Here is a 27886-nt window from a genome sequence, read left to right on the forward strand (position 1 = left end):
AGTTATGAACCCTCTGTTAAATGGCTGGCTGGTTAGCACTGATGACATGATACTGGCAGTGTAAAGCTGCTAATATAATGAACTTTTAAAATAAAATGTAAAATTTCTCACTTATATAAAGTACGTCCCCTTTAACCTTATCAACCAGAGAGCATTGTATGTTTCACTTTGTAGAAAGGCAAAATGACAATTTAAACCCCCGCCCCATAAATTTATTCCACTTTGGTTACTAGAACATTAAAGGTGTAAAAGAAAGTATAGTTCTAAGCAACTTCCTAATATGTATTAATTAATAGTTATTTGTGTATCTAATTGTTAATTCTGAGTCAGCTCTCCTCCAGCCAAGACTCCATTTCCCACAATGCCTTGCACTCTTCTGTAATTCTCCTACACAGGCCTGTTAATCACAGAACATGCAAGGCACTATGGGAACTGGAGTCATAGCTGAAGGATATGTTTGCATTCAGGGGCGTAACTACAGAGAAAGCAGACCCTGCGGCTGCAGGGGTCCGAGGGGGTATAAGGGCCCCATGAGGCTCTAATTTGCTGTGGAGCCCAGTTATATCAAGTTACGCCACTGTTTCTATTATTTGGGTTTCATTTTAAAGCTGAACCCCCTCTTGAAGCTTTCCTTATGATTACAGGCACATTCAGCATATTTCAGTTGAAAGGAAAACTATACCCCCAAAATGAATACTTGAGCAACAGATAGTTTATATCAAATTAAGTGGCATATTAAAGAATCTTATCAAACTGGAATATGTATTTAAAGGGGACCTGTCACCCTAAGAAATAATTTCAAATTCTTTTCTATCATGTTAGTTGAGCAAAATAAACTTTACTTACACTGTATTTATTATTTAAATTTTGTTTCCTTCTGTCTTGGAATTATACAATAACAGCAAGCAGGCAGCAGCCATTTTGTGGACCCGTTTATTAAGGGAAATTGTGTATCACCCCAAAATCTTGTGTATGCACCAGAATGGGGGACCTAATGTCCATGTGCAGTGCCCTACACAATTATAGAGGCTGAGGAGGGAAGGGGGAATGTGAGGAGAGCAGTGACATGTAGGAAGTGCTGAATGGAAAGTGAAAGTAATTGTCTGCCCCTCCTCTATGCCACGGGCATAGAGGCGGGGCAGGTAGTATTTGATTGACAGTTTAAATATTTAAACACCTTTATAACAGGTATGGATGTTTTAATGAAAAATATTTTTGGGGTTTCATATTTAATTTGCAAAGGACTTTCATTCTGCAGCTTTTTATGTGTAGGTGACAGGTCCACTTTAAGTAAATATTGACCTTTTACATCTCTTGCCTTGAACCACCATTTCGTGACTCTATCTGTGCTGCCTCAGAGATCACCTGACCAGAAATACTACAACACTAACTGTAACAGGAAGAAGTGAGGAAGCAAAAGGCACACCTCTGTCTGTTAATTGGCTCATGTGACCTAACATTTATGGTTTGTTTGTGTGCACCGTGAATCCTACAATCCCAGGGGGCGGCCCTTATTTTTTAAAATTGCAGTTTTCTATTTATAATTACCCAATGGCACATACTACTAAAAAAGTATATTACAGGTATGGGTCCTATTATTCAGAATGCTCGGGACCTGGAGTTTTCTGGATAAAGGATCTTTCCGTAATTTGGGTCTTCATGCCTTAAGTCTACTAGAAATTAATTTAAACATTAAATAAACCCAATAGGTTGGTTTTGCTCCCGATAAGGATTAATTATATCTTAGTTGGGATCAAGTACAAGCTACTGTTTTATTATTACACAGAAAAAGGAAATCATTTTTTTAAAATTTGGACTATTTGGATAAAATGGAGTCTATGGCAGACAGCCGTTCCGTAATTCGAAGGTTTCTGGATATCGGGTTTCCGGATAAGGGATCCTATACCTGTTTTATGAAAATAGTTTATTCACACGAAGCAGGATTTTACATATGAGCTGTTTTATTCAATATCTTTTTATAGAGACCTACATTGTCTGAGGGGTATAGTTTTCCTTTAAAGGCACTTTTAGCAATATGTGGTTTAGGGTTTAGGCTCTCAATTGGCCAGTTATTCGTACAATTCATCTCAGGGATGTCCAGATTGTTCTTACAACTCCCACGACAGCTTGTACTCAAAACGTTACGGTTTGTTGTGTATAAAGAGCACTGAGGTGAAATGGTTAATACCCCCTTTATTTGAATAATATACTAGGGCAGTAACAACACCCTGATAAGCAATACTACAAGTAATTTAACAAAGAAGGCACAGCTAGATTTAGCACAATTTTGACACTATGAACCAATATTCTATTATATATTTCCTGCAGGGTTTATATGACCCCATGGAGCTAGTCGTCCCCGTTGAGCCTTAATCCATCTCATGGCACCATTACATTCTAGACCTTGAACAGACTTGGTGACTAAAAGCCACAAACCCCAAGTGCATCTGTCCAGTTTTGACCCGGACAGCCCGGTTTTTTGAAGGGTCGTCTGGGTCAATTATACCTGCCCATTTGTCCAAATTAGGAAAACTGGTCAGGATTTCCTATGACTGATGTGGTGATCAGCCAATTGCCACGTCATAGCTCCGCCACTATCATGGCCCATCACGTCACAGACCCGCACCCATTATGTTGAGGCCCGCCCCTGGACAGAAGGTGGCAACCCTATGCCCCCCATCCCCCACAGAATGCCACATATTAAAATCAATTTGTTAAACATCATTAATAAGACAAGAGACTACGCTAAAACTTAAGGCCAGAACCAGTTGCCCTCCATCTGTGGGTAAACTCAAGTCCTGTGCTTTAGGGATGTAGGGAATGATATAGTACAATAGATGGAGGTCTACAGGCTCATTGTACCATACTATTTCACAGTACCTGTGTTATGATTCTTCTACCTTATTCACAATTTGCAATAAATATTGTATTATTCACTCTACTGAAACGTAATAAGTGCTTACAGAACGGAATGCTACATAATAAGTTCTAACGGACAGCAAAGAGGACTTGGGGAAAAGACTGCTGCATAGGAACATGCCTCAAATTCTGAACCTGTTCCCCCAGACTCATGCCAACCTGGAACAGTGTGGGGTATAACATAACAGATAATCTATTGAATACAGATCCATCACTAATATAACTTCCTTTATACTGTGCCAGGTAATTACTACTTAAAAATGAATAGAGGTGACTTTAGTCTGGGGATTCTTAATAATTCGAACCCCAAAAGTGGGACCTCGTCCTATTTAGGGTCGGTCTCCATGATACCCTTTCATCCAGTGCAGTATATTCCTATAAAAGCCAATAGTAAAAGTGAACCACATATGTAATTATAAACAGATTCTGGGTTCTAAAGGTAAGTGTACGATTGTTAATGTTTTTCATTGCAGCCTGCCATCGCCACTCCCTAACCTGTGCATCTGAATAACATGCAAGATATGAGATGGGACACCTACGTGTCTTCCTATGCCCACCCCTAATGAATACAGTGCTGCCTAGTGCCTAATACAGACAGAGCTGTATTCATGAGTGCAGCCTCAGGTCTATGTGCTCAAAAAAGATGCACAGAGACCTGAGACAATAGTTGTAAATGATCCCTATAAAATACAAGATCCATGGGGGTAGTTACTAATAGTTTCCAAGTAATACCTTATGTACAGCTGTGCCCAGCAGTGGGCTGGCCTAGAAATCAAAGATGGCGGCATACAAGGGCTGGGCTAGACATTTTTTCAGCTTGTAATATAAGAAATGATTTGATTGGTGGAATGAAAACTTAATTGACAAACATTTAAAAAACAAATTATATTTAAAATAGGTTTCATCTTTAATATTGTTGCTATATATATATATATAATATAATGAAATCTCTATATCCTGAAACTTTTTTGATGTAGCCTGCAATACTGGGGATGAAACAAGATATTTATCAGCACCTAGACAGAGCTGTGGATATCAGGATTTGAGTAAGTATTTATTTAAATCCAAGAGGGACTTACTCATCGTGGACGAGAATCTTATATCCCTGGAGGATAAATCTGACAGGAGCCTTATAATTATATTCCATAAAATACTTTGGCAGTTAAGGTGTGTTTGTTTGAGGTTTATTATATCAGTATCACTCTTTCACCCTTCCCTAAAGCTCTTGATTTCCAGTAGTTGAAGAACTTTATCTTCTAATAAAGGGGTTTCCCATTGAGGACCCCCGGCCATTAAGGTGGCCATACACGGGCCGATAAAAGCTGCCGACAGACCGTGTCGGCAGCTTATTGGCCCGTGTATGGGGGCCCCCGACGGGCTTCCCCGATCGAGATCTGTCCGAAAGTCGGCCAGATCTCGATCGGATGGGATTAAAAATCCCGTCGGATCGCGGCCGCATCTGTTCGTTGATGCGGTCCCGCGATCCGACCGCCCGTTTGGCGAACGCTAGGATCCGATCGTTGGGCCCTAGGGCCCACGATCGGATCAGCCCGATATTGCCCACCTCAAGGTGGGCATATCGGAGGGAGATCCGCTCGTTTGGCGACATCGCCAAACGAGCGGATCTATCCGTGTATGGCCACCTTTACTAAACTGCAGTTCCCAACATCCCCTGGAAAGCTGAATACTCCTGCCTGCTCCTATTCTAAACATTTATGGTCTCTGAAGGAGATTTTTAATTGCCATCAAATCAATTAAGGCAGCATAGAATGTGCATCTGGAGAATAATTTGCACAGAGGTTAATTGATAAAACTTTTTTAAAAAATCAGGCACAATAGAGACTGTTTGTTCTACGCAGCAGCAGGTAGTATTGCACAGCAATGCATCGGTACCCTGTCTGGGTTAATAATCCCCATTCTGCAAAACTGGCATCAAGAGTGAAAATCCAAAGACTGTGTCACATGGCATCACGGAATGGGATCGGGAAACATCATTAGTAAATGAATGAAATGAAGTAGAATGCTTGTCAACTGAAATGTGCCTTTAACGTTAAAAACGCTATTTAACTCTGCATCCTATATCTTCTTTTTTTCTGTAATTGTTAAAATGAGTTATGTTATGCTTTTTTCCTATTTACAATGAATGCCCTGGAGGAGCATTACTGCTCAGTGTGCTTCTTTCATTACACTTCCCTGATTGTGGTTTGGAAGCACCAAAAGATGTGCATCAGAAGGAGTTTGGTGACTGCCAAGATTCCTAGGAGGAAAGCCAAGTATCAGATGCCAGCATCTTCTTATTAACAGGATGGTTATTCATAAGGCATAAAAACCCAATTAAGGCACAGGAATAACTGCCCGGCCAAAGGCACTTGATTAGCATTTAGTAAAGTCTTTTTTTTATGTCCAATGGTCCACTGATTCTTGTGGTCGGTTAGAGATTGTCTTTTTGGTAATCCCGCACGACGCTGGCATTTTCATAGATGAGATCCCCACCAATCTGATTCTCATAAATGTTTTCTTCCGGAGGAGTTTGAAGCAGATCCAGCATACATTTATTCAGGAATACATACTGACTCTGAAATACAAAAACACCATTAGAAAATATAACTTCCAAGCTCCATTTCCATGGAAAACCCTGTAGCCCATTTAGCACAGCCCCCAGAAGTCGCATATACAGGTATAGGATCTGTTATCCAGAATGCTCGAGACCTGGGGCTTTCCGGATAAGAGGTCTTTCTGTAATTTGGATCTTCATGTCTTAAGTCTACTAAAAATAATGTTAACATTAAATACACCCAATAGGTTGGTTTTGCTTCCAATAAGGATTCATTATATCTTAGTTGGGATCAAGTACAAGTTACTGTTTTATTATTACAGAGAAAAAGGAAATAATTTTTAAAAATGTGAATTATCTGATTATAATGGGGTCTATGGGAGATGGTCTTTCCGTAATTCGGAGCTTTCTGGATAATGGGATTCCGGATAATGGATCCCATACCTGTACTGAATACATTATCCACCTACCTCTGTCTGCACCATTAAGGGACGGTTCAGTCTCATCTTCTGAACAAAGCCATATATTCCAATACGCTGTTCCTTCTCCATCTTCTGGATCAGGTAATCCAGGGCAATCAGTGTCCCAGTCCTCCCAACACCAGCACTGCAACAGGAGGTTTAGACAATAATTAGACTGAAACTAAAACCAGGGAAGAAACCCTACAACATGTGAATTAGGAATAAATAGAATACATGATTATTAATTTATACACAAACCAACAAATGTTAAAATACTTATAATAAGGGTCAACCCTAACACTTGTAGATATCTAAGAGGGTTGTGAGCATCCCACTACTGGTCTGTCTCCAAAACCTTTCAGAGAAGAAATTCCTAGGGCCAAAGAGGTGATGCCAGGCCACATGATTAATTTATTCCAAGCTAGAGCAGGTGGTATACTCTTGTAAATGCAGAAGCAGTTGGTGGAATGCTTCTCATGCAGAAGAGTATCCAAGTGTTGGCAGTTGGAAGATGTCCTAAGAGATGAAGCTTCCTTACTGAAGACTAGCAAATGAGTTGGGAATCCTGCAGATAATGGATTCACCCAAGGGCACTATCAATGTGGACCTTAAAATCCTTCTACTGGAACTGCCCAATACATCTAGAACATTTTGCATCAACCTGTTTATGTCTGATAGGGCCAGATTCAATTCATTGAGAAAAGGTTATCTCCAGGTTTATCACGTGAAAACCCATAGATGGGATTCATTTTGAGGAGAAAAAAAAATCTTTTTCCTAATTCAGTTCCAGTTTCTCCCCATAGACTTCAATAGAATTTCACTTGATAAACTGTGAGATGTTTTCCTGAATTGAATTGCATTTCATATTGAATCTCTCCCGTGATTTTTCACAGGATAAAACCTTTTTCTCACTGAATTGAATCTGGCCCATAGTGAGATATATAGGGGGATAATTGGGCAAAAAGCTTGCTTCTGACCCACAAAACACAAATATCAGTTATACCCCAAGAAATAAACTAAACAGATCTCAAAAGATTCTACAGAAACCCTCTATTCAAGTGTTCCTAAAACCTGCTGGAGTTGGGGTGGAGGTCACCATTCTCCACATTTGATTGCTTTATCCTCTTGCTTTCTGGCACCCAAAGCCTATCCAACTGCAGATCAGGGAAAGATTTTTATCCTGTTATAAGGAGAGTCATCTTTTGTTTTGCAGTGTTAAATATAATGTCCTGATATGGTATTTATCTAGATCATGTCACAGGTTCCTTTTTATTGAGAAAGATCTCAATTTAGCCATGGCCCCTAAGCAAAAAGAAGCACCAAACCTTTGTCGAACAACATGCAAGTATACAGATAAACAAACTACAAAGATATGAATCATAAATTTCACTGCACAAAATCATTTCTCCTTCAGTATCACCCACCTGCAGTGAACAATCGTGGGTCCACTACTCCTTTTCTGGTCCATGTAGTCTCGAACAAGGCTCCGAAACTGGACGATGGCTGTCGTGTTTTCTGGAACACCGTGGTCGGGCCAGACCGTAAAGTGAAAATGACGAGCATACTTATTGCCCTGTTGCTTGGCCTAGACATGCAAAATATCTTGGTTATGGTTTTTTGATATTTTGAGGTTATACAAAACGATTAAAGAAATCAACAGTCGGATTTATCAGTCTAGTGCAGTGAGCCCCAACCAGTAGCTCGTGAGCAACATGTTGTTCACCAACCCCTTGGATGTTGCTCCCAGTGGCCTCAAAGCAGGTGCTTATTTTTCAATTCCAGGCTTGAAGGCGAGTTTTGGTTGTATAAAAACCAGGTGCACTGCCAAACAGAGTCTCAATGTAGGTTGCCAGTCCACATAGGGGCTACCAAATGGCCAATCACAGCCCTTATTTGGCACCCCAAGAACATTTTTCATGCTTGTGTTGCTCCCCAACTCCTTTTACTTCTGAATGTTGCTCATGCTTTGAAAAGGTTGGGGATCCCTGGTCTAGTGTAATACAATAATGAAACAAATATACAATTGGTTGTTATCGGTTAACTGGAGCAGATTAATTACTGTTACTCAACAACCACTTAGATATCAGAATTCATTGGACATGCATTAGAAGAACCAATGGCAATGTTTCACGTTGAAAAATGTATTACTAATATAAAACACAAATTTTTATTGATGAAAGGTTTTTAAGGAGATAGGATGCTGCTAAGAACCCTGGAGGCACAAAGATTTATATCAGCATTGAGGTAAGCATATAACTACATGATTATATCAACTTAAGCTTAGATGAGTAAAAATAATGCCCACTCTCAAGTTATATACCCCAAGCAACTAAAAGACAAGCAATGAATTCTCTAACAACTGATGCTTCTAACGGCCAAAACTGGAATGTTTTACAGGAGACCTTCATTGCAATTCAGATCTGCAATAAACTTGTGATGACTTACATGTTTAATGGAAAAATCCCGTATTGTCCAATCAGGAAGGATGGTTTCTGAGGTTACAGTCACGGTGATGTCTCCGTAAGTGCATGGGGTATAATCCAAAGGCCAATAATGGTCGCATTTCACCTTTAAGAGAAGAAGAATATGAAAGAATGTTCCTAAAACCCAACAGGTCCATAGACAGGTAGGTGTGATTGATAAGAAGAGATAGAGAGCAACCTACCCTGCCATTCTCCGTGCAGTTGGTCAACATTACAATTGTACTGACTTGATTTTCCCAAACCATCCTCCAGAAGTCTGCGCTTGTGTTGGGCAGTGGACCTTGGGAAGCTATGAATTCTTTTGAAGAATTGTAGCCCTAAATGAAACAAGATGATTTCAAGGACCTTTATTAAACTTGTTCAGTATCTGCAAGGGTGTATACTGGTCTGACATCACTGGTAGTAATGGATATAGAGGTAAGTAAATGGTTCCCTTGCTCAAGTTGTATTCATAAATAATGCTCTTTTTTTTTTAAGATCAGTTGAGTTGGGTTCCTGTTCACTCCAGTTAAAGGAGCTGAAAAGTCCAGTTTTGACTTGCAAAAAGTGCAATGCCAATGATGGGCACTTTGTTTCGGGATACTGTACCCAGAACAATTAAATCCCTAATTAAGATGACATTGGGCACCTTGGATGACACCAATTGTAGGTTTGGGTAATGAAAACATACCCAACAAAAGCACTTACGAACTGTGGAGTAAACCAGTGATGCCACTGAATAGCAAGTGATAAAACAGTGGTACAATAACACTTACAGGCATGTAGTTAGCATTGATATAATCCGAAGTGTTATTCCCATCAATTTGGTTGAGTTTGACTCTGGAGTTGTCATCTAAAATGGGAACAGCAAAAGAAAAGCAATGAATATAAAAAAATGATAGTCTGTACTCCAGCATTTAGGTGCTTATCCCTTTCCTAAATCTATGACTTCCATCCATCACAGGTTTCCCAGGATTGTCCCTATTAAATGTCTTTCCTGCAAAAGGAAAATTTGTAGCTTGCAGTCTGGCTTTAAGACTCTGGCTTTGCTATGAGTGGTGTCCAAATACATTGTGATTGGACAGAGCAGGACTTCAACTTAAAAATCCAACAGCAGTGGAGTTGCTAGTTTGCCTGACATATGCAATTGACCATTGGTTATTGGACAGTGTAAAGTGTGAAAACTTTTGGTCACTGTGTTTAATGTGTTTGGCCACCATACAGGGAAGGGAGACCAGGAAGGGGATAGGTATCCATACATCTTACTATATGATGTGTAATAAATGGCAGTATCTGTTAATTCCATTGTATGATGCTCTATAGATGCCAGTACCCATTAATCCCACTTTATAATACACTATACATGTAATTCTCTGTAGAAACCTGTACCCATTAAAGTCATTAAAAATCCACTCTTTTTTTTAACTATTTTATCTTCCATAAAATATACAAAATGTCAAAAAATGTACCTATTTTCAGTGCTCAAGTAAAGGGTATGTCTCTAAGTCAACATCCCTAACACAAGTAATAAGATGGGTCATACCTTCGAGTGGTAAAACCACTCGAAGGTATGACCCATCTTATTACTTGTGTGGGGTTATTGACCAACCCTGATTCACTCTCAAAGAACATGCAATTTGGTTACCAGGCAAAGGTTAGTTCACACTCCCCATCTGTGTGTGTGACTTAATAGTACAAAAAACTTATCTGTGTTTATATATTCCAAAAGCTGATTAATGTATGGTCATCTTAAAGGGCAAGGAAAGAGAAATACACTGGAGGTTGCCAAAATTTTAGGCACCCCCAAGTAGAGTCCTGCAGCGGGTTGGGTACCCGTGGGTACCCTCGAAAACCTGTAGACATTCTGGGTGCAGGTATAGACGCGGGTCGGCGGTCCTGCAGGTTTGCGGGTCTCTGATCGGCCTGCAGGTCTTCTCAATTTTTACTTCCTTTTTTTCTGATCACGCCTACTTCTGATGATGTCACATATGGTTTACAATGACAGCACTTCCTGATTCTTGATGGTCAGCGGGTCGTGTGTCCAGGTTGCAGATAAGGTACTTGCGGGTCAGGGGTCCAAGAGGGTAAGAATGCGGGTTGCGGATTGCAGGTTCCGCAATCCGCAGAAAGTTGCAATCCGCAGGTCGGGTACGGGTTCCAAAACATGGACCTGTGCAGGACTCTACCCCCAAGTATATAAAATTGCTAACTTTATTTGCATATTGGTTTCTGCTGTTTTTTATTTATTTTGGTATATACACGTACAATAAAAATTCTGCCAAATTCTTACATACTCTTGGAATAATTACCCAAAGGGTAATTGAGATTTTAAAAAAATAAACCGCTAGCCTCTTTTATGGTTGCTTCTCGAGTCAGCAAAGAAATCTAATGGGTTAGGTGAGGGGCCTGGGCAGGTGGTAATGGATTAGCTGCCAGGAACCCTACAATAAACAATTCACCATTGGGGTGAAGGTAGTGAGGATTTGTTCATGTAACTTGTTGCAGGTGGTACATATTCTAAAGGGTAACTGGTGAATTATGTGTTTCTAATGAAAGTTTTTTTTGAATTCTACTCACAAGGCAAGACGTTGGTGAATCTATTCTTGGATCTGTTTTCTGTGAGTTCTGCTGCTCGTTTAGACTGGTCGGTACCTACAGTGCTGAGTTGCTGTTGGTTGAAGATATGAAAATGAAATGTTAGTAATAAATACTATGCAAAATACTTTTCTTTCATCCATTTGGCTTCTTAGAGATCATCATGAGTTACACCCCAGACATCACACGCTCAGGCTGAACCCTTGCATTACATTACTCTGAAATGTATCCCTCACAAAATTTGTTGGGTATCAGTGATTCTCAAAGAGGAACTCTCATTTAACAGACTCACAATGTTGGCACATGTATAAATGAGTTGACAATACATCTTGATAGTATTGTTCATATATTCATATACAATGTTATTACTTGAGCACAGTTAATATCTCACTACTAACTGCACCTCTCCTCCATCAAAAGTTCTGGGCCTATTAAGGATATCCAAGATGATGTCTTCATCACACTATCCCAGTTCATAATACTGGGGCGGAGGGGTGCTCACAGGGTCCTGTCTCTCGGGAGCCTCCCTTGAACAGATCCACACGTTTATAATGCTCAACAAATAGATGCTTTAATTGGACAACCAATAAAATGGGAGTATCCCTCAATGGACCTTTCTATTTTGACTAGCTCTGGAGTTTGTGGGTTGTTCCTGCATCATAACATGGAGCCTGTGAATAAGAACTTATTCAGTTTAGAGCTTTGAAGTTTTTGAGTGAAGGTAAATAAATTCACAAAGGTGGTTAGAAGATCCCAGGTGGCACCCGATATCTACTGGATCTTCTGCACTTTACCCCTTGCTTGGCTCTATGCTAATAGAGAAACCTTTGCTTCGACCAGTCATCCCCAACCAGTGGCTTATGAACCACACACACAGGCTCATTTATCAACACTGGGCACATTTTCCCATGGGCAGTTACCTATAGCTACCAATCAGTGATTACCTTTTTGAAGCCAGCTGCAAGTAGAACAATGAATGCAGCAATCTGATTGGTTGCCATGGGTTACTGCCCATGGGCAAATTTGCCCAGTGTTGATAAATGACCCCCACTGACTGCTGACTGTGGTACTGTCACAGCATTTATTTGAATAGCTAAAGGTTTGATTATGATTTCAATGGATTATTGCACAAAACCAGCACAATCAAGACATTATTTCATTATTAAAACGTTCCAACACCCTTAAACATAGTTTAGTTTAGTCATTGGCTCATAGGCAGAAAACACATCAGGTTTTCTATCTACACTATGTTTAAGAGTGTTGGAACATTTCAATAATTAACGAATGTACAGCATATATTGACTGAGGTCCTGATTGTGCCGGCTTTTTTTATGCAATAATCTCTTTGTGTTCTTCCTAAACTGAATATGTGGGGCATGTGCACCTGGACCGCCCCCAACGTGGTGAGTCTACCTATTGTTCAGAATAACCTAGTTCACCTTTACAAGTTTACTTATGATTTTAATGGACTGACATTGAACTGTCTGAATCTAATGTCTAGATATAGTTGCTCCATCTGAATATGTGTAATTCCCAAACAGTGAAGTCATCAAGTTGTTATAAACAGACTGCACATACCTGATACTCTTCTGCAAATCCAAAGTCACTATCTGCGTGCTGTCTCTGGTAATAATCTGGAAACGCTGTTTTAATCACTGATGGGACTCTAGGAAGAAAGTGAAAACCAGCTTTAGCAAAAAAAAAAGTCTAAAAAGGCATTTTTAAAGGGCATGTAAAGTCTAAAATAGAATAAGCCTAGAAATGCTGTATTTTGTATACTAAATATAAACATGAACTTACTGCACCACAAGCCTAATCAAACAAATAATTTATGCTTTCAAAGTTGGCTACAGGGGTCACCATCTTGTAATTTTGTTAAACATCTTTGCAAGACTAAGACTGTGCACATGCTCAGTGTGGTCTGGGCTGCTTAGGGATCGTCATAAACAATAGAGCATTAAGTTGACATCTGCACAGTCCTGTTACCTTTTTATCTTTATTTTATCCAAACTGCGGGAACCTTGTCCAAATTTGTTATTTAAGCCTCTGAGGAGAAAAGAAAAACAAAAAACTTTTTTAATACATATTTTCAGAAGCACTGTGGGTCACACTGAGCAGATTCTTGCATGGAGGAGAGTTTCATGCCCATCTTATTCACTTCCCCCCCCCTCCCCCATATTTACACCATGGTTTGTACTGAATTTTGTTTGCACATCATAATCCTTGTTTAAATTACATTACAATATCTTCTTCTGGATATTCACTTTCTATGGGATCCACTTACCTATGCAGTGACCTGTGCAGTGTGTGCTATGTCTGTCATAGTTAGATTATATTTAAAATGTTAAGATCTGAAAAGATCTGTCATATATACTGTGTATATATATATATATACTATTATTATATACTATATTCATCCGTTTTACACCTATATGTATGTGTCACAGGACAGAGCAATGTGTGCTAATGGACTCTGATCCTATATATATATATACTGACATATTGTCAGTTTCTCTGGATCCCTCAGGTCATGTGACTTGTGTTCTGATAAAACTTCAGTCACTCTTTACTGCTGTTCCCCTCCCTTCCCTCCACAGCAGCCTATCAACAGAACAATGGGAAGGTAACCAAATAGCAGCTACCTGACAATTCTGCTGAAGAATTTCTTTGCATTGCTAAAAATTCCTCCCTACCCCACCTAGTGGTAGACATGAGAATAGCACCAAAGCATGAAAATCCCTGCACTGCAAACACGACCCATGTCATGGTATAATACAATGAGAAGGGGAGAAACAATAGCTGTCTCAAAGCAGTTACATGCTGAAGTGTTGGTTCTTCTCAAAGCTCAGAATCAGGCACAATGCACTGACATGGCTCCTCCACACCAATATTACAGCTAAAAAAATTAATTTGTTGGTTCAAGAATAACATTTTAAATAGTAGAGTGAATTAGTTTCAGTGTAAACAATGTAATTTAGAAATAAAAAGTAAACAATATAAAACATGTTCATCCTCCAAACACTTTTTTTTCCAATTCAGTTGCTTTCAGATGGTTCACCAGAAATAAAGACTTTTTTTCCCAATTGTTTTCCTTTTGATTTTTACAGCTTTTCCAAAATTGAAGTTTAAATTATAATGTTCCTGTCTCTGGTGTTTCAGTCTGGCAACTCAGTAATTCAGGAGCAAATTCTAATTTATTACAATTTGCTACATTAGTTGTATCAATTCTAACTGCTGTCTTTAATGAAACTCAGGGATTCTGCTCAGCAGGGCCAAATAAAATAAATGTTTCAACTAATGTATCTGTAATGTATTAGTTAGGGCAGCGTTCCCCAACCTTTTTTGGCCCAGGGACCGGTGTAAAGGCAACATTTTTTGCAAGGACCGGGGGGGTGTCGCACGTCGGGAGGGGGTTGGGGTGCCAGCGGCAACTGCGCATCAAATTCGGACATGCCGGAGTCCAATTCGGCGCACCACGTTAATTGTGGGCTAGGCACGGCTGCCCGTTCAGGACTGTCCGTGGCCCGGTTCTGGGCCACAGACCGGTGGTTGGGGACCCCTGAATTAGGGGTCAGTGACCCCCTTCCCAGAGCTGTTTAAAAAAAGACATAAGGTAAAAAATGAAACTCTAAGCTTTAATATCAGAAATATGGTAACAAATAGAAAGTAGTTGAAAAAGGTCTTTTTTTTTGGTAAGCTATCTGAAAAAGTGAACAATCCCTTAAACAAGTTGGGCAAATTGGGCCAACATTTAAACAAGCCCCAGAATTTTAGAGCAATTTCAACTTTTATATATTCACAGAGATTCCCAACCGAAGGTATTTACTGACCTCCTTTTCTTCACAACAAAAAAGGCCAGCAGCCCCACAAGAAGCAGGAACAAGAGCACGCCAAATATGCTTCCAACAATAACTCCTGCGCATAGAAATAAGATTGTGATCATTATAATTAACTGGAGACAGCAATGGGACAAAAGCTGAGCAGAACTGAAGATAGGAAGCATAAAGTAATAGCAGAGGGCAGCAAGATGGTTACAGTAACACTGTATATTATCATTACTCAAGCTGCTACCATACAGTTCAACAAGTTCAAGTTGAAGGACAGATCTACTTTATATAAATCATGGGCAAATAAGGTGGTTTTGCCCCAAGTATTTGCTAACTAAAGATGCCTCAACAATGGGATTCCTCCATTCAAACCACTTTTAACCCACCTACATCATCCGTAGCACAGAGTATGATAACAGAGGCCTGTTTTTCTTTTGCGAAAGACGTTACTTTGATTTTGTATTGCCTTGCGGGCTGTAAATTTGTCACTGTCACGTTCTTACAATCCGATGCTGGTATTGTTTCCTTGACATTGTCATCAGCTAGGATTTTAATTGATGTGAATGAACCAGTGGGGCAGAAAAAATTCACACTTAGTTTGTACCCTCCATTGATTTTATAACATTCGATCCCCGTGACAGTATTTGGATCTGGGAAAAAAATAACAGATATCATTTAAGCACATTTTTGGTTTGTACAAAAAGTAAGGTGCCATTCCATTAGTTACACAAACAGGTTTCCTTCTATCTATGATCATTATATGATAAAGTGCTGCATTCTCTTTGGCTCTTCAGGCTCCTAAGTGTATCATTTATGATTGTTACAACTGAATCCATACATTTTGTTTCTCGTCCTATTTTCTCTTGAACTCTTGATTTTAAGGTTCAATTTTATGAAGACCTGCTTTGGTATGCAGTTTATAATACGAAAGACTATAACTTGGAGGCATATGTTCATGTATATCATGTGACAAATACTCCAGATCTTCCTTGAGTATTGTGAGTGGTCTATAAGTCCTACTATAGAGTGGGAGAGAGAAATCTGCTACCTAGGGTTTATCAATTCAGAAGATGCCATGCTGGTACTTGCATTTACTAATTTGTATGTGCCATATTTTATATATTAAACTTATTGTACCAGCCTAAAGTTTCAGCTTGTCAATAGCAGCAATGATCCAGGACTTCAAACTTGTCACAGGGGGTCACCATCTTGGAAAGTGTCTGTGACACGCACATGCTCAGTGGGCTCTGAGCAGCTGTTGAGAAGCTAAGCTTAGGGCTCGTCACTAATTATCCAGCAGAAAATGAGGTTCCCCTGTAATATAAGCTGATGCTACAGGGCTGATTATTAAATTCTGATGCTAATTGCACTGGTTTCTGTTCTGCCATTTAGTAATTATTTGTTTTAATTACTATCAGCCTTGTGATATTTCTATTCTATGTGTACTGTATATTGTGAGTGGATCCCTAAGCTCAGTAAGTGACAGCAGCACAGAGCATGTGCAGTGAATCAGCAGAAAAGAAGATGGGGAGCTACTGGGGCATCTTTGGAGACACAGATCTTTACTGCTAAAAGGCTGGTACAGAAGCCCAAAACATAATGTATAACATTGCTGGCCTACTTTTTTAGTTAGGCTTTACTTCTTCTTTAAAGGAGAAGGAAAATCCCTTTTACTAGGGGGTGCCAAAAGTTAGGCACCCCCAAGTGATCCCATTTACTTACCTATAAGGAGAAAACTGCCCGGCCCTAGATTTTTCCAGCGAGCAACAGGGACAATCCTCTTCCGGCTTCTAATTTCTTCTGGCAGCTGCGCATGCTCAGTAGAGTGAAAAATCAAAATTTGAATGAAAAAGCTGTTATTTCATTCTACTGTGCATGCATCTGCCTCGGGAAATTCAAAGAAAGAAGAAGCAGGAAAACGATCGCTCCGTGATGCTCCCTGGAAGAATCCCGGGCCAGTGCAGTTTTCTCCTGATAGGAGCACCGGTCTGGGGTTTCAGGTAAGTAAATGCTAACATTTAGCACCTCAAGTAAAAAGGACTTTCCTTCTCCTTTAAGCAGAAATGAAAGGATGGAGACACAATTGCAATGGCACAACTATAAAGTGCAAGGAGTGCATTTGAACTTTAATGCACCTCGCCAATACATGCAACTATTGCAATCCATTTTTAGCTCAACTGCACGTGTGACTGTGTTCAGAAATGATCTCTAATAAATATTTAACTTAATATTCACATTTATTCTACCTACACCAGGTCCGGACTGAGAATTAAAATAGGCCCTGGCATTTCAGGTACACAGAGGCCCAATCAGCCCACATAGAGGCCCAAAAAGCCTCCACCAGCCCACTAAATACTGACTTTCTATGGGACCTTATAGCAGCCCTTCTGGCATTTGCCAGAACCCACAGATTGCCAGTCCGGGCCAGACCTACACAATAAGGGACCAATTCATTAACTTCGAGTGAAGGAATAGAAGAAAAAATACTTTGAATTTCGAAGTGTTTTCGACCATCGAATGGACTACTTCGACCTTCGACTATGCTTTTGAATCGAAGGATTCGAACTAAAAATCGTTCGACTATTCGACCATTCGATAGTCGAAGTACTGTCTCTTTAAGAAAAAACTTCGACCCCCTAGTTCGCCACCTAAAAGCTACCGAACCCAATGTTAGCCTATGGGGAAGGTCCCCATAGGCTTGGCTAAATTTTTTTGGTCGGAGGATAATCCTTCGATCGTTGGATTAAAATCCTTCGAATCGTTCCATTTGAAGGATTTAATCGCTCGATCGAATGATTATCCCTTCGATCGTTCGATCGAACTATTTGCGCAAAATCCTTCGACTTTGATATTCGAAGTCGGAGGATTTTCATTCCCAGTCGAATATCGAGGGTTAATTAACCCTCGATATTCGACCCTTGATGAATTTGCCCCTAATTGTCTTTTCTCCTGGTGCCCCCAGGTTTGCTTTTTTTATTTTGAAATATGCCGACACAGCATAGTCCTTTGGCATTAATTTCTTTTTGTTAAATACATCAGAGCAGTACATATGAAAGGAACAGTAGTATTTTATATTAACAATACATACCCATCTGTATTTGTTTGGTGACTGGTTCGCTGTATGTTATTATAGTATCAGCTGCTGCTCTGCGACTAATCCTTCCTGAGCTCTGTGTTGTGGTTGAGGAAGCACTATAGCTTCGTATGGTTAATTTGTAGTCTGTGCCAGGAATTAGACCATCCAGAGTCCCTTGGTTTATACTTTGGCTTGTTACGTTTTTCGTTACATTGTGTGTTCCATCCTCTGCCTCTGCCTTGATTTCAATTCCACTGTAACTGCCCCCTGAAGGGTTTGTCCAGACGACAGTCACAGTACTGTTGGTGATAGTGACTGTAATGTTACTCCCAAGAGGCTCTGGGTCTGAAAGAAAAACATTGGTCAGTTCAGATTAACCATTCAATTATAGTTCACACAGAGTTGTGTATTTCCATTTTTGAAGTCTGGCAGTTTGGTACAACTTATATTTGTTTCTGTGTATCCTTCAATCTTATCTGGGGGGGGGGATTAAAACACCAATAAACTCTGTTCAGCGATGAAAACTTTAGCATCAGTAATTTTCGAATGTCACAAATATTCTTTTTTTCAGAAGAGCTGGTGGTTTTTTCAAAGGAATTAACAAGGCAGGACATTTTTCCATGAAATAAACCAATCAAAGTGTACTTGAAACAGCACCCAGGCCATAGTTTTAGGGCCACCACTAGGCGGGGAAAAGCAGGACTCCAGCCAGGAGCCTGGACTTCCAACAAAGAGGGTGGCCATGGTGGGGTTAAAGGAACAGCAACATCAAAAAATGAAAGTTTTTTTTAAAGGAGAAGGAAATCTCCAAGACAGTTTATTGCCAACAGATTAGTCACAATAGTACAAGCTATAACACTATATTTATACTGCAGAATTCTTTACCATTCCTGAGTAAACAGCTCTAGACACTGTCTCTGTTTGTCAAAGATAGAAGCTGCCATATAAGCTTGGTGTGACATCACTTCCTGCCTGAGTCTTTCTCCCTGCTGACTTAAAGCTCTGAGCTCAGATTACAGCAGTGAGGGGAGGAGGGAGGGGGAGAGGAGCAAACTGAGCATGCTCAAGTCCTGCCCTGGAGGTTTAAGCTGAAAACAGGAAGTCTGATACAGAAGCCCATGAGTACACAATAGAAGGAAAGAAATGCTGTGTTTCTTTTGACAGAGGACTCAGAGCAGCATTACTTTTACTTTTTACTGGTGTATTTATATAGACATTTCCGATAAAGCTTACTTAGTTTTAAGCCTTTCCTTCTCCTTTAAATTGCATATGTTCTCCTACAAAGGAGGACCTGTAGGGGTACAAAATGGCACCCACCAACTTTTGAAAACCAGATATGGTAAACAGGGCAGTTTAGGAGGGTATCAGGGAGCACTGTTCTTCTAAACTTTCCCTCTTAATAAAATGCATTTCAATTATTGGAAGTGTTGCCAGAAACTTACTGGTGTATTTATATAGACCTTTCTGATAAAGCTTACTTAGTTTTAGCCTTTCCTTCTCCTTTAAAGTAATATTAATATAATGCAGTGTTGCCCTGCACTGGTAAAACTGCTGTGTTTGCTTCAGAAACTCTACTATTGTTTATATAAATAAGCTGCATATAAGCAGTTAGTAGATAAGCTCTGTAGAACATAATGGTGTTATCTGTTATCCACCATTTAACCTGTGCCATATAGACTTTTTTCAATTTCCGCCAATTGCTACACAGCAACTTGTTTATATGAACTATAGTAGTGTTTCTGAAGCAAACACATCAGTTTTACCAGTGCAGGGCAACACTACATGATATTTTCATTACTTTAAAACACTTTCACTTTTGGGATTACTGTTCCTTTAAGGTGGCTTTGGGTAGGCTTTGGGCACATCTGGGGCATGGCCATGAAGGCATAGTGGGCCTCACTATCCTCCATAGAACCCTGCATAATTTGCTTGATATAATTGTATCTGAAGGAGTCAACACTTACTTCTTTGCAGAAGATGAGGATTATAGGTGGATAGAGGATTTGGCATTAACTACCTGTTGTCACTGTGGTTGAGAAGGACAGGAATGTATTTATATGTTCATCCTTGTCCCACAGACCTTACTATTTAAGTGGGTGGATAATTTACACAGATTAAATGGCAGTGGTTGAGGCATAAGTGTCAAGACTGCATTAGATACCCTGCCTGAGCTTTTAAAGGAACAGTAACATCAAAAAATGAAAGTGTTTTTAAGTAATAAAAATATAATGCCATTCTACACAGCAGCTTGTTTGTATGAACTATAGTGGTCTTTCTGAAGCAAACAGACCAGTTTTACCAGTGCAGAGCAACAGTACATGATATTTTATTTACTTGAAAACATTTTTTGATGTAACTGTTCCTTTAACGGATCACAATGAGGGGTTTTACACTGGGGCAGCAGATCTTGCAGCTGTTGTTGATGCAAGTGTATAGAGGGATTTGTAGAACCATACAATTTTAATATATGTTTAAGGAACAGATCCTTTGTTAAAAAGGTTTAGCAGCTCTGAAAATATTTTGCTTCAAATTGCACCACTGATCACAAATGACCCAAACATCAGCAGTATGGCTACTGGATAAATGTGTAATTGTATTTTAGATGTAATTGTGTTTGTAGACATTATCGTTGACCATCATATTTGTAATCACAACTGTCTGTAAGGTTGACTGCCAAATTGAGCCCTGCTCTTTGCGTGGCCTGCACCTTTAACTGGATGCAGAGAGTTGAATATCAATAACAGATAAGGGTAAGGTCACACCTGGAGATTCGGGGAGATTTATTCGCCCAGCGACTAATCGCCTCTTCTTTGGGGCGACTAATCTCCCCGAACGGCTTCCCCCTGTCTTCCACCTGCAACGAAGTTGCTTCATGAGGAAACTTCGGGCGACTTCTGAAAACAAAGCACCGCGAGTGCCATGCCGCAGGCAATTTCTAGCAGGCAGAAGACAGGGGGAAGCCGTTCGGGGAGATAAGTTGCTCCAAAGAAGAGGCGAGTGGCTAAATCTCCCCGAATCTCCAGGTGTGACCTTACCCTAAAGAGCAGCAGATTGGGTTATACTGTAAATAATGGGGTCCAGCACTGGGCCATTTTAACGAGGCCTCTCATTAATAAGAGCAGCATTGTCTCCAATTTACAAATAAGGTAAAAAGGTATAATAAGCGTAGCCCTTCCATGAGAATAATTTCGAAAAAGTAATTTATAATCAGCTTACTAGTCTGTAGATATGTCATAACTTCCACACTAGTCACGTTATTGATGACAGAGATGACGGACACATTGTAACGGTTTCCTGCAGTCAGACCGCCGATAACCGTTGTGTTGCTTGTTGTGCTGCTTCGATTTAATGTTCCAGGTTTTTCGTTCCATAATACAGTGTAAGTATAATTTTTATTATTGCTATCACTGGGTGGCGTCCAGCTGATGGAAACTGCTGTGGTGTTAACCGGATTTCCACTAACATTGGCAGGTGCATTAGGGGCTGTCAAGAGAAAAAAAATATGCATGACATGTTGAGAGAAGCATACTGGTGCCCTTCCCCTAGAAATATATGTATGTACTACATATGTATATATGCACTTTAGTAATGAAGAGTCAAATATAAATTTGAAACATGCACAGTCACTTAAAACACTTATCCTCTGATGAAGCAGCCAATAGCACGAAACGCGAGTGGACGACATGAGGTAGGCAGACCGGGAGGGAACACTGTCTTGTGGTGTGATATGCTAAAAGTTTATGATGAACTAATGTGATTTACATTATTATTAATGAATGTTTTAAGCAAGTGACTATGCATATTTCAAATTTATATCTAACACATGGCAGTGGACCCATAACAGCTCTCACTACAAGACAGTATATACCCTAAAGTTAAATTGTTTCTATTAATGTAGAGTCGGAACACTTTAATATGCTTCATTCATGTGGTTAAGGGGAAATCAAAGTGTTTTAAACTGCTTGGGGCCCTCCCTTCCCCCAATGACTATAATAGGTTTACTTCATCACTAGGACAGGGCTCCTCTTCTTTGTAACAAATGCCCTGGACCAGGATACTTTTTTTGCACCACTTTCTATAGTGGTTCCAGGAGTTTCTTGGGCTACCGAGGAGGACACTTATACAGTACACACCTGTACTGTGAATCTCCTCAGTCTGGACCAGCACAGGGCAAAACGGGCACACCTGGCAAAATAGTACTCGTAGAAGGTGAATTTTTCAGAAAGAGTTGTCCTGGGGTAAAAGGATAGCAATTTTAGTCACTATTGGGTCTTTTACAAATTGGCACCTTAAGTGATTTTACCTTTTCTTATCTTTTAAGTAAATTAACCTCTAAGTTGGTTAAAGGAGAAGGAAAGCTCCAAGACAGTTTATTGTCAACAGAGTAGCCATAATAGTGCAAGCTAGAATGCTATATTTATTCTGCAGAATACTTTACCATACCTGAGTTACCAGCTCTAGACACTGTCTCTGTTTGTTTAGGACAGAAGCTGCCATATAAGCTTGGTGTGACATCACTTCCTGCCTGAGTCTCTCCCTGCTCACTTACAGCTCTGAGCTCAGATTACAGCAGGGATGGGAGGAGGGAGGGAGAGAGGAGCAAACTGAGCATGCTCAAGCCCTGCCCTGGAGGTTTATGCTGAAAACAGGAAATCTGATACAGGAGCCCATGTGTACACAATAAAAGGAAAAAAATGCTGTGTTTCTTTTGACAGAGGACTCAGAGCAGCATTACTTTGAGGGTTTACTGGTGTATTTATATAGACCTTTCTGATATAGCTTTATTCATTTTAGCCTTTCCTTCTCCTTTAAAGGAGAATGAAAGGCTTGGTGCACTTGGGGGTGCCAAATGTTAGGTGCCTCTAAGTGATTGTATTGACTTACCTGAAACCCCGGGCCAGTGCTCCTATCAGCAGAAAACTGCACTGGCCTGGGGTTATACCAGTGAGCACCACAGAGCGATCCACTTCCGCACTTCCGTCTTCATCTTTCTTCAAATATCCTGGGGCAAACACATGTGCAGTTGAACGAAATAGCCGACTTTTTAGTTAAAGTTTTCGTTCTACTGCGCATGCACAGCCGCGCGAAGAAGGAGGAAGATGGAAGAAGAATGCTCCGTGATGCTCACTGGTATAACCCCGGGCTGGTGCAGTTTTCTGCTGATAGGAGCACCGGCCCTGGGTTTCAGGTCAATACAATAACTTGGGGGTGCCTAACATTTGGCACCCCCAAGTGCACCAAGCCTTTCCTTCTATTTTAAAATATAATAAAAAGTAAAATCACTAAGAGGTAAAATCACTAAATTAACATCTGAGTTGCTTAAAGGGGACCTGTCACCCGAAAAAATAATCCAAATCCTATTTTATCACATTAGTCAAGCATAATAAACTTTAATACACTGTATAAAGTATTTGAATCCTGTTTCCTTCGGTCTGCTCTCTAACTCTGAGTTAGTAAAGGGATTCTGTCATGATTTTTATGTTTTACTTTTTATTTCTAAATTACCCTGATTACACTGCAAATAATTCACTCTACCATGTTAAATTTAATTCCTGAACCAACAAATGTATTTTTTAGCTGTGATATTGGTGGAGGGAAAGGTGGGTGATCACTCCGACTTGCAGTATAGCAGTAAAGAGTGACTGAAGATTATCAGAGCACAAGTCACATGACCTGAGGGCACCTGGGAAACTGACAATATGTCTAGCCAGATTTCAAAATTAAATATAGAAAAATCAGTTTGCTCTTTTAAAAATGGATTTCAGTGCAGAATTCTGCTGGAGCGGCACTATTAACTGATGTGATGTTTCCCACTTCTAAGCAACTTTTCAATTGGTCTTCATTATATATTTTTTATAGGTTTTGAATGAATTGCCCTCTTCTTCTGACTCTCTCCAGCTTTCAAATGGGGGTCACTCAGGTCTAGACTGGGAGTCAAAATATGCCCTGGCATTCCAAGTCACAAAGGCCCAAATAGGCCTCCAACAGCCCACTAGATGGTGACTGTCTATGGGACCTTAAAGCAGGCCCTCTGGCATTTGCCAGAACCCACAGATTGCCAGTCCGGGCCTGGGGTCAGTGACCCCATTTAAACAACAATTGCACTGAAAGGCTACAAATATATTGTCACTGCTATTTTTTAATATTAATTTCCTATTCAGGCCCTCTCATATTCATATTCCAGTCTCTCATTTAAATCAATACATGGTTGCTATGATTACTTGGATCCTATATATATATATATATAAGGACAGTTTTATAGAAACTGGTTCGTAAGCTGCAGGTACAAATACTTGTACTTTATATTCAAAATTACACTTACACCCACCTGCCATAAATAGTCAATTTTGGAACAACTACACTCTAAATGAATGCCATGCAGTGCAATCGGCAGCTGTTTCCATATACTGTATATATCTCTCCTTTAATAACATCAGATTCTGCTTTGATAGCAATGTCTTTTTATATAAAGATTAGTAAAACAAATGTACAGGTTAGGTTGGCATCGATAAACAATGTTAGTTTGCATAACTCTCAGGAGGCAATAAAAAAAAGTTGGATTCAAATTTGGCGTAAAATAAATGGCCTATTTATAGAATTCAGTTTTGATCCTTAGACTTGAAATAATGCGTTTCAGTTACCTATTACAAAGAATTCTGAGCAAAATTTATAACGGTGTGTATTTTTTTTATGCCAGAATAATGCCATAAGGGACAAACTCAGTTGGAAAAAGAAGCACTTCTTTTTAAACACCAGAATTTTACACTCAACTACACACATATAAATCCGTAGATTGTGAGAATTTAATTGTGTTCCATTCTCCAGTACATAACAGTTTTGGGGCAAATTTCAACACATTAAATTTTACCACCGTAATTAAGCTCAACTTCGCATAGGTGTGGGCTACAAATTCTCTTTGAAACTTACATTGTATTTTTTATTGAGTTTTTACTGAATCTTTTTTATTTTTTTGTAAATGTGTTGCATTAAAAATATCTATTACATATATTATATCTATATATATTATCAAACACAAGTTATAATAACATTATTTCAAAAAGTTGTTTCTATCACTTTTAACTATGAATGACGTGTATGGCTATAGGTATTTTGACTAAGTGAATATGTAAATGTAAAACTGCTGAGAGTGCTATTCTAAACACCTTTGCAATTTACATTCGTTATTTCTTTTTAAGATTCCAAGATATTAAGGGAAATATGTACTTTTAATATGAGTTAATTTGGTTACAACAGCACCACCTGCTGGTCATTTTCCCACCAGTTCAAGAACTTGTCATTAGAAAGAAAGAGGACTGGTCTGATGGCGAGAAACGTTATCTGAGGATTCTAATGTTTTTCCTAAACCGAGGAACATTTATTCATATGAACAGTACATATTAACTTTTCTCACGTTTTTCCTAAACTGAAGAACATCAAATCAGCCCTCTTTCTTTCTTTTAACTTGGTTACGGTTCGAAACTGATCAGCAGGCAGCGATTTTGTAAGAAAATGCATTTATATTAACAGTACATAATTCCCTTAATATCTTGGAAACTTTTTTAAAAAAGAATTAACGTAAATTGAAAAATTGCTTAGAATAGCACTCCGATTTTACATTCACTTGTTTTAAAAGTTTATTTATCCTTTAACAGTGGACATAGCTGCTCAATATACAGGAGATACCTGTGTTTATAATGCAAAGAAGTAATGAAATGAAAAAAAAAAATAGGATGGGTGAAGAGATCAATGGTTAGTAATGGCAACAATATTATTGACAGTGGTGGCACATGCCAGACACAAGAATCCCAGTCTAGAAGGAAGGTCGTTAGTTAAGGGAAATTACATCATATCTTTGCCCTCACCCTACATGCTCTACATGTAATACATGAATCCTGACACAGCACATACATGGAATTACACACATATTTACATTATTTGCTTTCGACACAACAATCATAAAACAGAAAGATGGACCTACTTGTTGTTGCGGCGACAGATACAGCAGAACTTGTTATATTATCCCATGTCACAGTATATACAGAGAATGAGTAGGTTACTCCCGCTTTCAGATCTTTCACTTCTGTACTGTTGGTGTTACTAGTCGTGTTCGAAACTGTGACACCATCAGACACCACCATGATCTCATATGTATAAGTGCTGCTGTTGGTATCAGTAGGAAGGGCCCATGATAAAGTCACTGAGGTTGTTGTTCGGTCTGTAACGGCCACATTTTGTACAGGTGAGGGTCCTGGGAAATTGAAGATCAAAAGTGAAATCAGTTTTATATTCATGTAATCTTAATGTATAGAGTAGGACAATCAACCTGGAAATCCAAAGGTCAGAAATATCCTTCTGAGAATTTTTTTTACTGTTTCCCCCAAACAGACCAAAAATGCCCAAATAATCAGCACATAATCGTGACAATACAGCTGTGCTGATAAGTGTTCCTATAAACTGCTCATTGCATAGAATCAGTGTGGCTGATTTACCTACAATTCAGATACCTTTAGCAAACAGTAAAGGCAGAGACACACGGTCAGATTTGGGGAGTTTAGTCGCCCAGTGACAAATTTCCGCTTCTTCTGGCGACTAATCTCCCCCAACTGCCTTCCCCTGCCTTCCCGCCGGCTAGAATGTAAATCTCCGGCGGGATGGCGCTTCGGAGCGCTTAGTTTTCCTTGTGAGGCAACTTTGAACGACTTTGGAAAATAAAGCGATCCGATTGCCATCCTGCTGGCGATTTACATTCAGAGGAGGCAGTTCGGGGAGATTAGTTGCCACGAAGAAGAGGAGATTTGTCACCAGGCGACTAATCTTCCCGAATCTGACTGTGTCTCTGCCCCAAGACGTTTGCTTTTATTTAGGCATACAATGAACCCATCATTTATGAATTAGACCCATGTGTGATTTGCCCGAATACCAGTCCGGATCTGAATCCCTAATATGCATATTTATATTGGATGAAAGTAAACAATGTAAGAGGTATTAACAAAACATTGTCCACAGCTTTAAAGTCACATGACTTCAATGGCTTAGATTTGGTTTGGCTAAACACATCACACTTGGCCAAATCTGAATCCTGCAAAAAATCCTGGTTTGTGACTGAATTTTGCATCTGAGACATCCCTACTTTTATCTAACTTGTAGTTGACTGTTAGTGTTTATTGGTTGCTTGCTAGAATTAACTGCACTGACATCTAGCAAAGAGCAAAATGTTTTGCCAGGCATGGATTTGTTGTGATATTAATCACTTCAACGTCTGCAAAACCGCTGTGAAATTTCATCACAAACATTTTTGCGGCATAAAAAAAGCAAAAGAAAAATGTTGCAAGAACAAAATGCCCCTTAATACAAAAAAAGGCCATTACATTCAATGTATTTTGTGCAGGAAAAAAACACCTTTTTTGGGCAAATATTTTCGGAGAATGTCACTTGCCCGGTGACATGGCAGTAGGAGCTACTGGCACAACCTGCTGGTATAAACATAGTGGAACATGTCAAGTATATATTGGCAGTAATTCAAAGATTAGACTGTGGCACTTAGAGGAGAACTATAGCTTAACAACAAAATGTTGTACATTATGTTTTGTGTTTCTGTACCAGCCCAAGGCAACCCCAGTCAACAGTAAAGATGCCCCAGTAGCTCCCCATCTTCTTTTCTGCTGATTCACTGCACATGCTCTGTGCTGCTGTCACTTACTGAGCTTTGGGACTCACAATATACAGTACACATACAATAGAAATGTCACAATATAAGGCTGATTAGTAATTAATACAGATAAGTACATGGCAGCACAGAAACCAGTGCAATTAGCATCAGAATTTAATAATCAGCCCTGTAGCATCAGCTTATATTACAGGGGAAGCTCATTTTCTGCTGGATAATTAGTGACGAGCCCTAAGCTTAGCTTCTCAACAGCTGCTCAGAGCCCACTGAGCATGTGAGTGTCACAGACACTTTCCAAGATGGTGACCCCCTGTGACAAGTTGGA

At 39.6% G+C, this 27886-nt stretch overlaps 1 protein-coding gene across 9 annotated transcripts in view; it reads right to left on the bottom strand.

Moving 5' to 3' along the window:
* Positions 1–5195: 5195 nt before the first annotated feature.
* The window catches only part of ptprh.L (protein tyrosine phosphatase, receptor type H L homeolog), a 118894-nt gene continuing 96203 nt past the window's right edge, over positions 5196–27886 (bottom strand). For 8 of the 9 annotated variants that reach the window (XM_041569629.1, XM_018226381.2, XM_018226382.2 and 5 more), the window contains 14 exons: positions 25873–26142; positions 21111–21377; positions 17907–18239; positions 15205–15468; positions 14822–14906; positions 12978–13037; positions 12570–12657; positions 10974–11064; positions 9173–9249; positions 8600–8734; positions 8380–8502; positions 7359–7519; positions 5944–6079; positions 5196–5494 (listed from right to left, as the gene is read on the bottom strand). In XM_041569629.1, coding sequence (XP_041425563.1) covers positions 5351–5494; positions 5944–6079; positions 7359–7519; positions 8380–8502; positions 8600–8734; positions 9173–9249; positions 10974–11064; positions 12570–12657; positions 12978–13037; positions 14822–14906; positions 15205–15468; positions 17907–18239; positions 21111–21377; positions 25873–26142 — 2234 coding nt within the window. In that variant the 3' untranslated portion in view covers positions 5196–5350. The remainder of the gene's footprint in view (positions 5495–5943; positions 6080–7358; positions 7520–8379; positions 8503–8599; positions 8735–9172; positions 9250–10973; positions 11065–12569; positions 12658–12977; positions 13038–14821; positions 14907–15204; positions 15469–17906; positions 18240–21110; positions 21378–25872; positions 26143–27886) is intronic. The other variant, XM_041569630.1, reaches the window with a different exon arrangement.

This window comes from Xenopus laevis, chromosome 7L (genome assembly GCF_017654675.1).
Source record: "Xenopus laevis strain J_2021 chromosome 7L, Xenopus_laevis_v10.1, whole genome shotgun sequence".
Classification (NCBI taxonomy): domain Eukaryota; kingdom Metazoa; phylum Chordata; class Amphibia; order Anura; family Pipidae; genus Xenopus; species Xenopus laevis.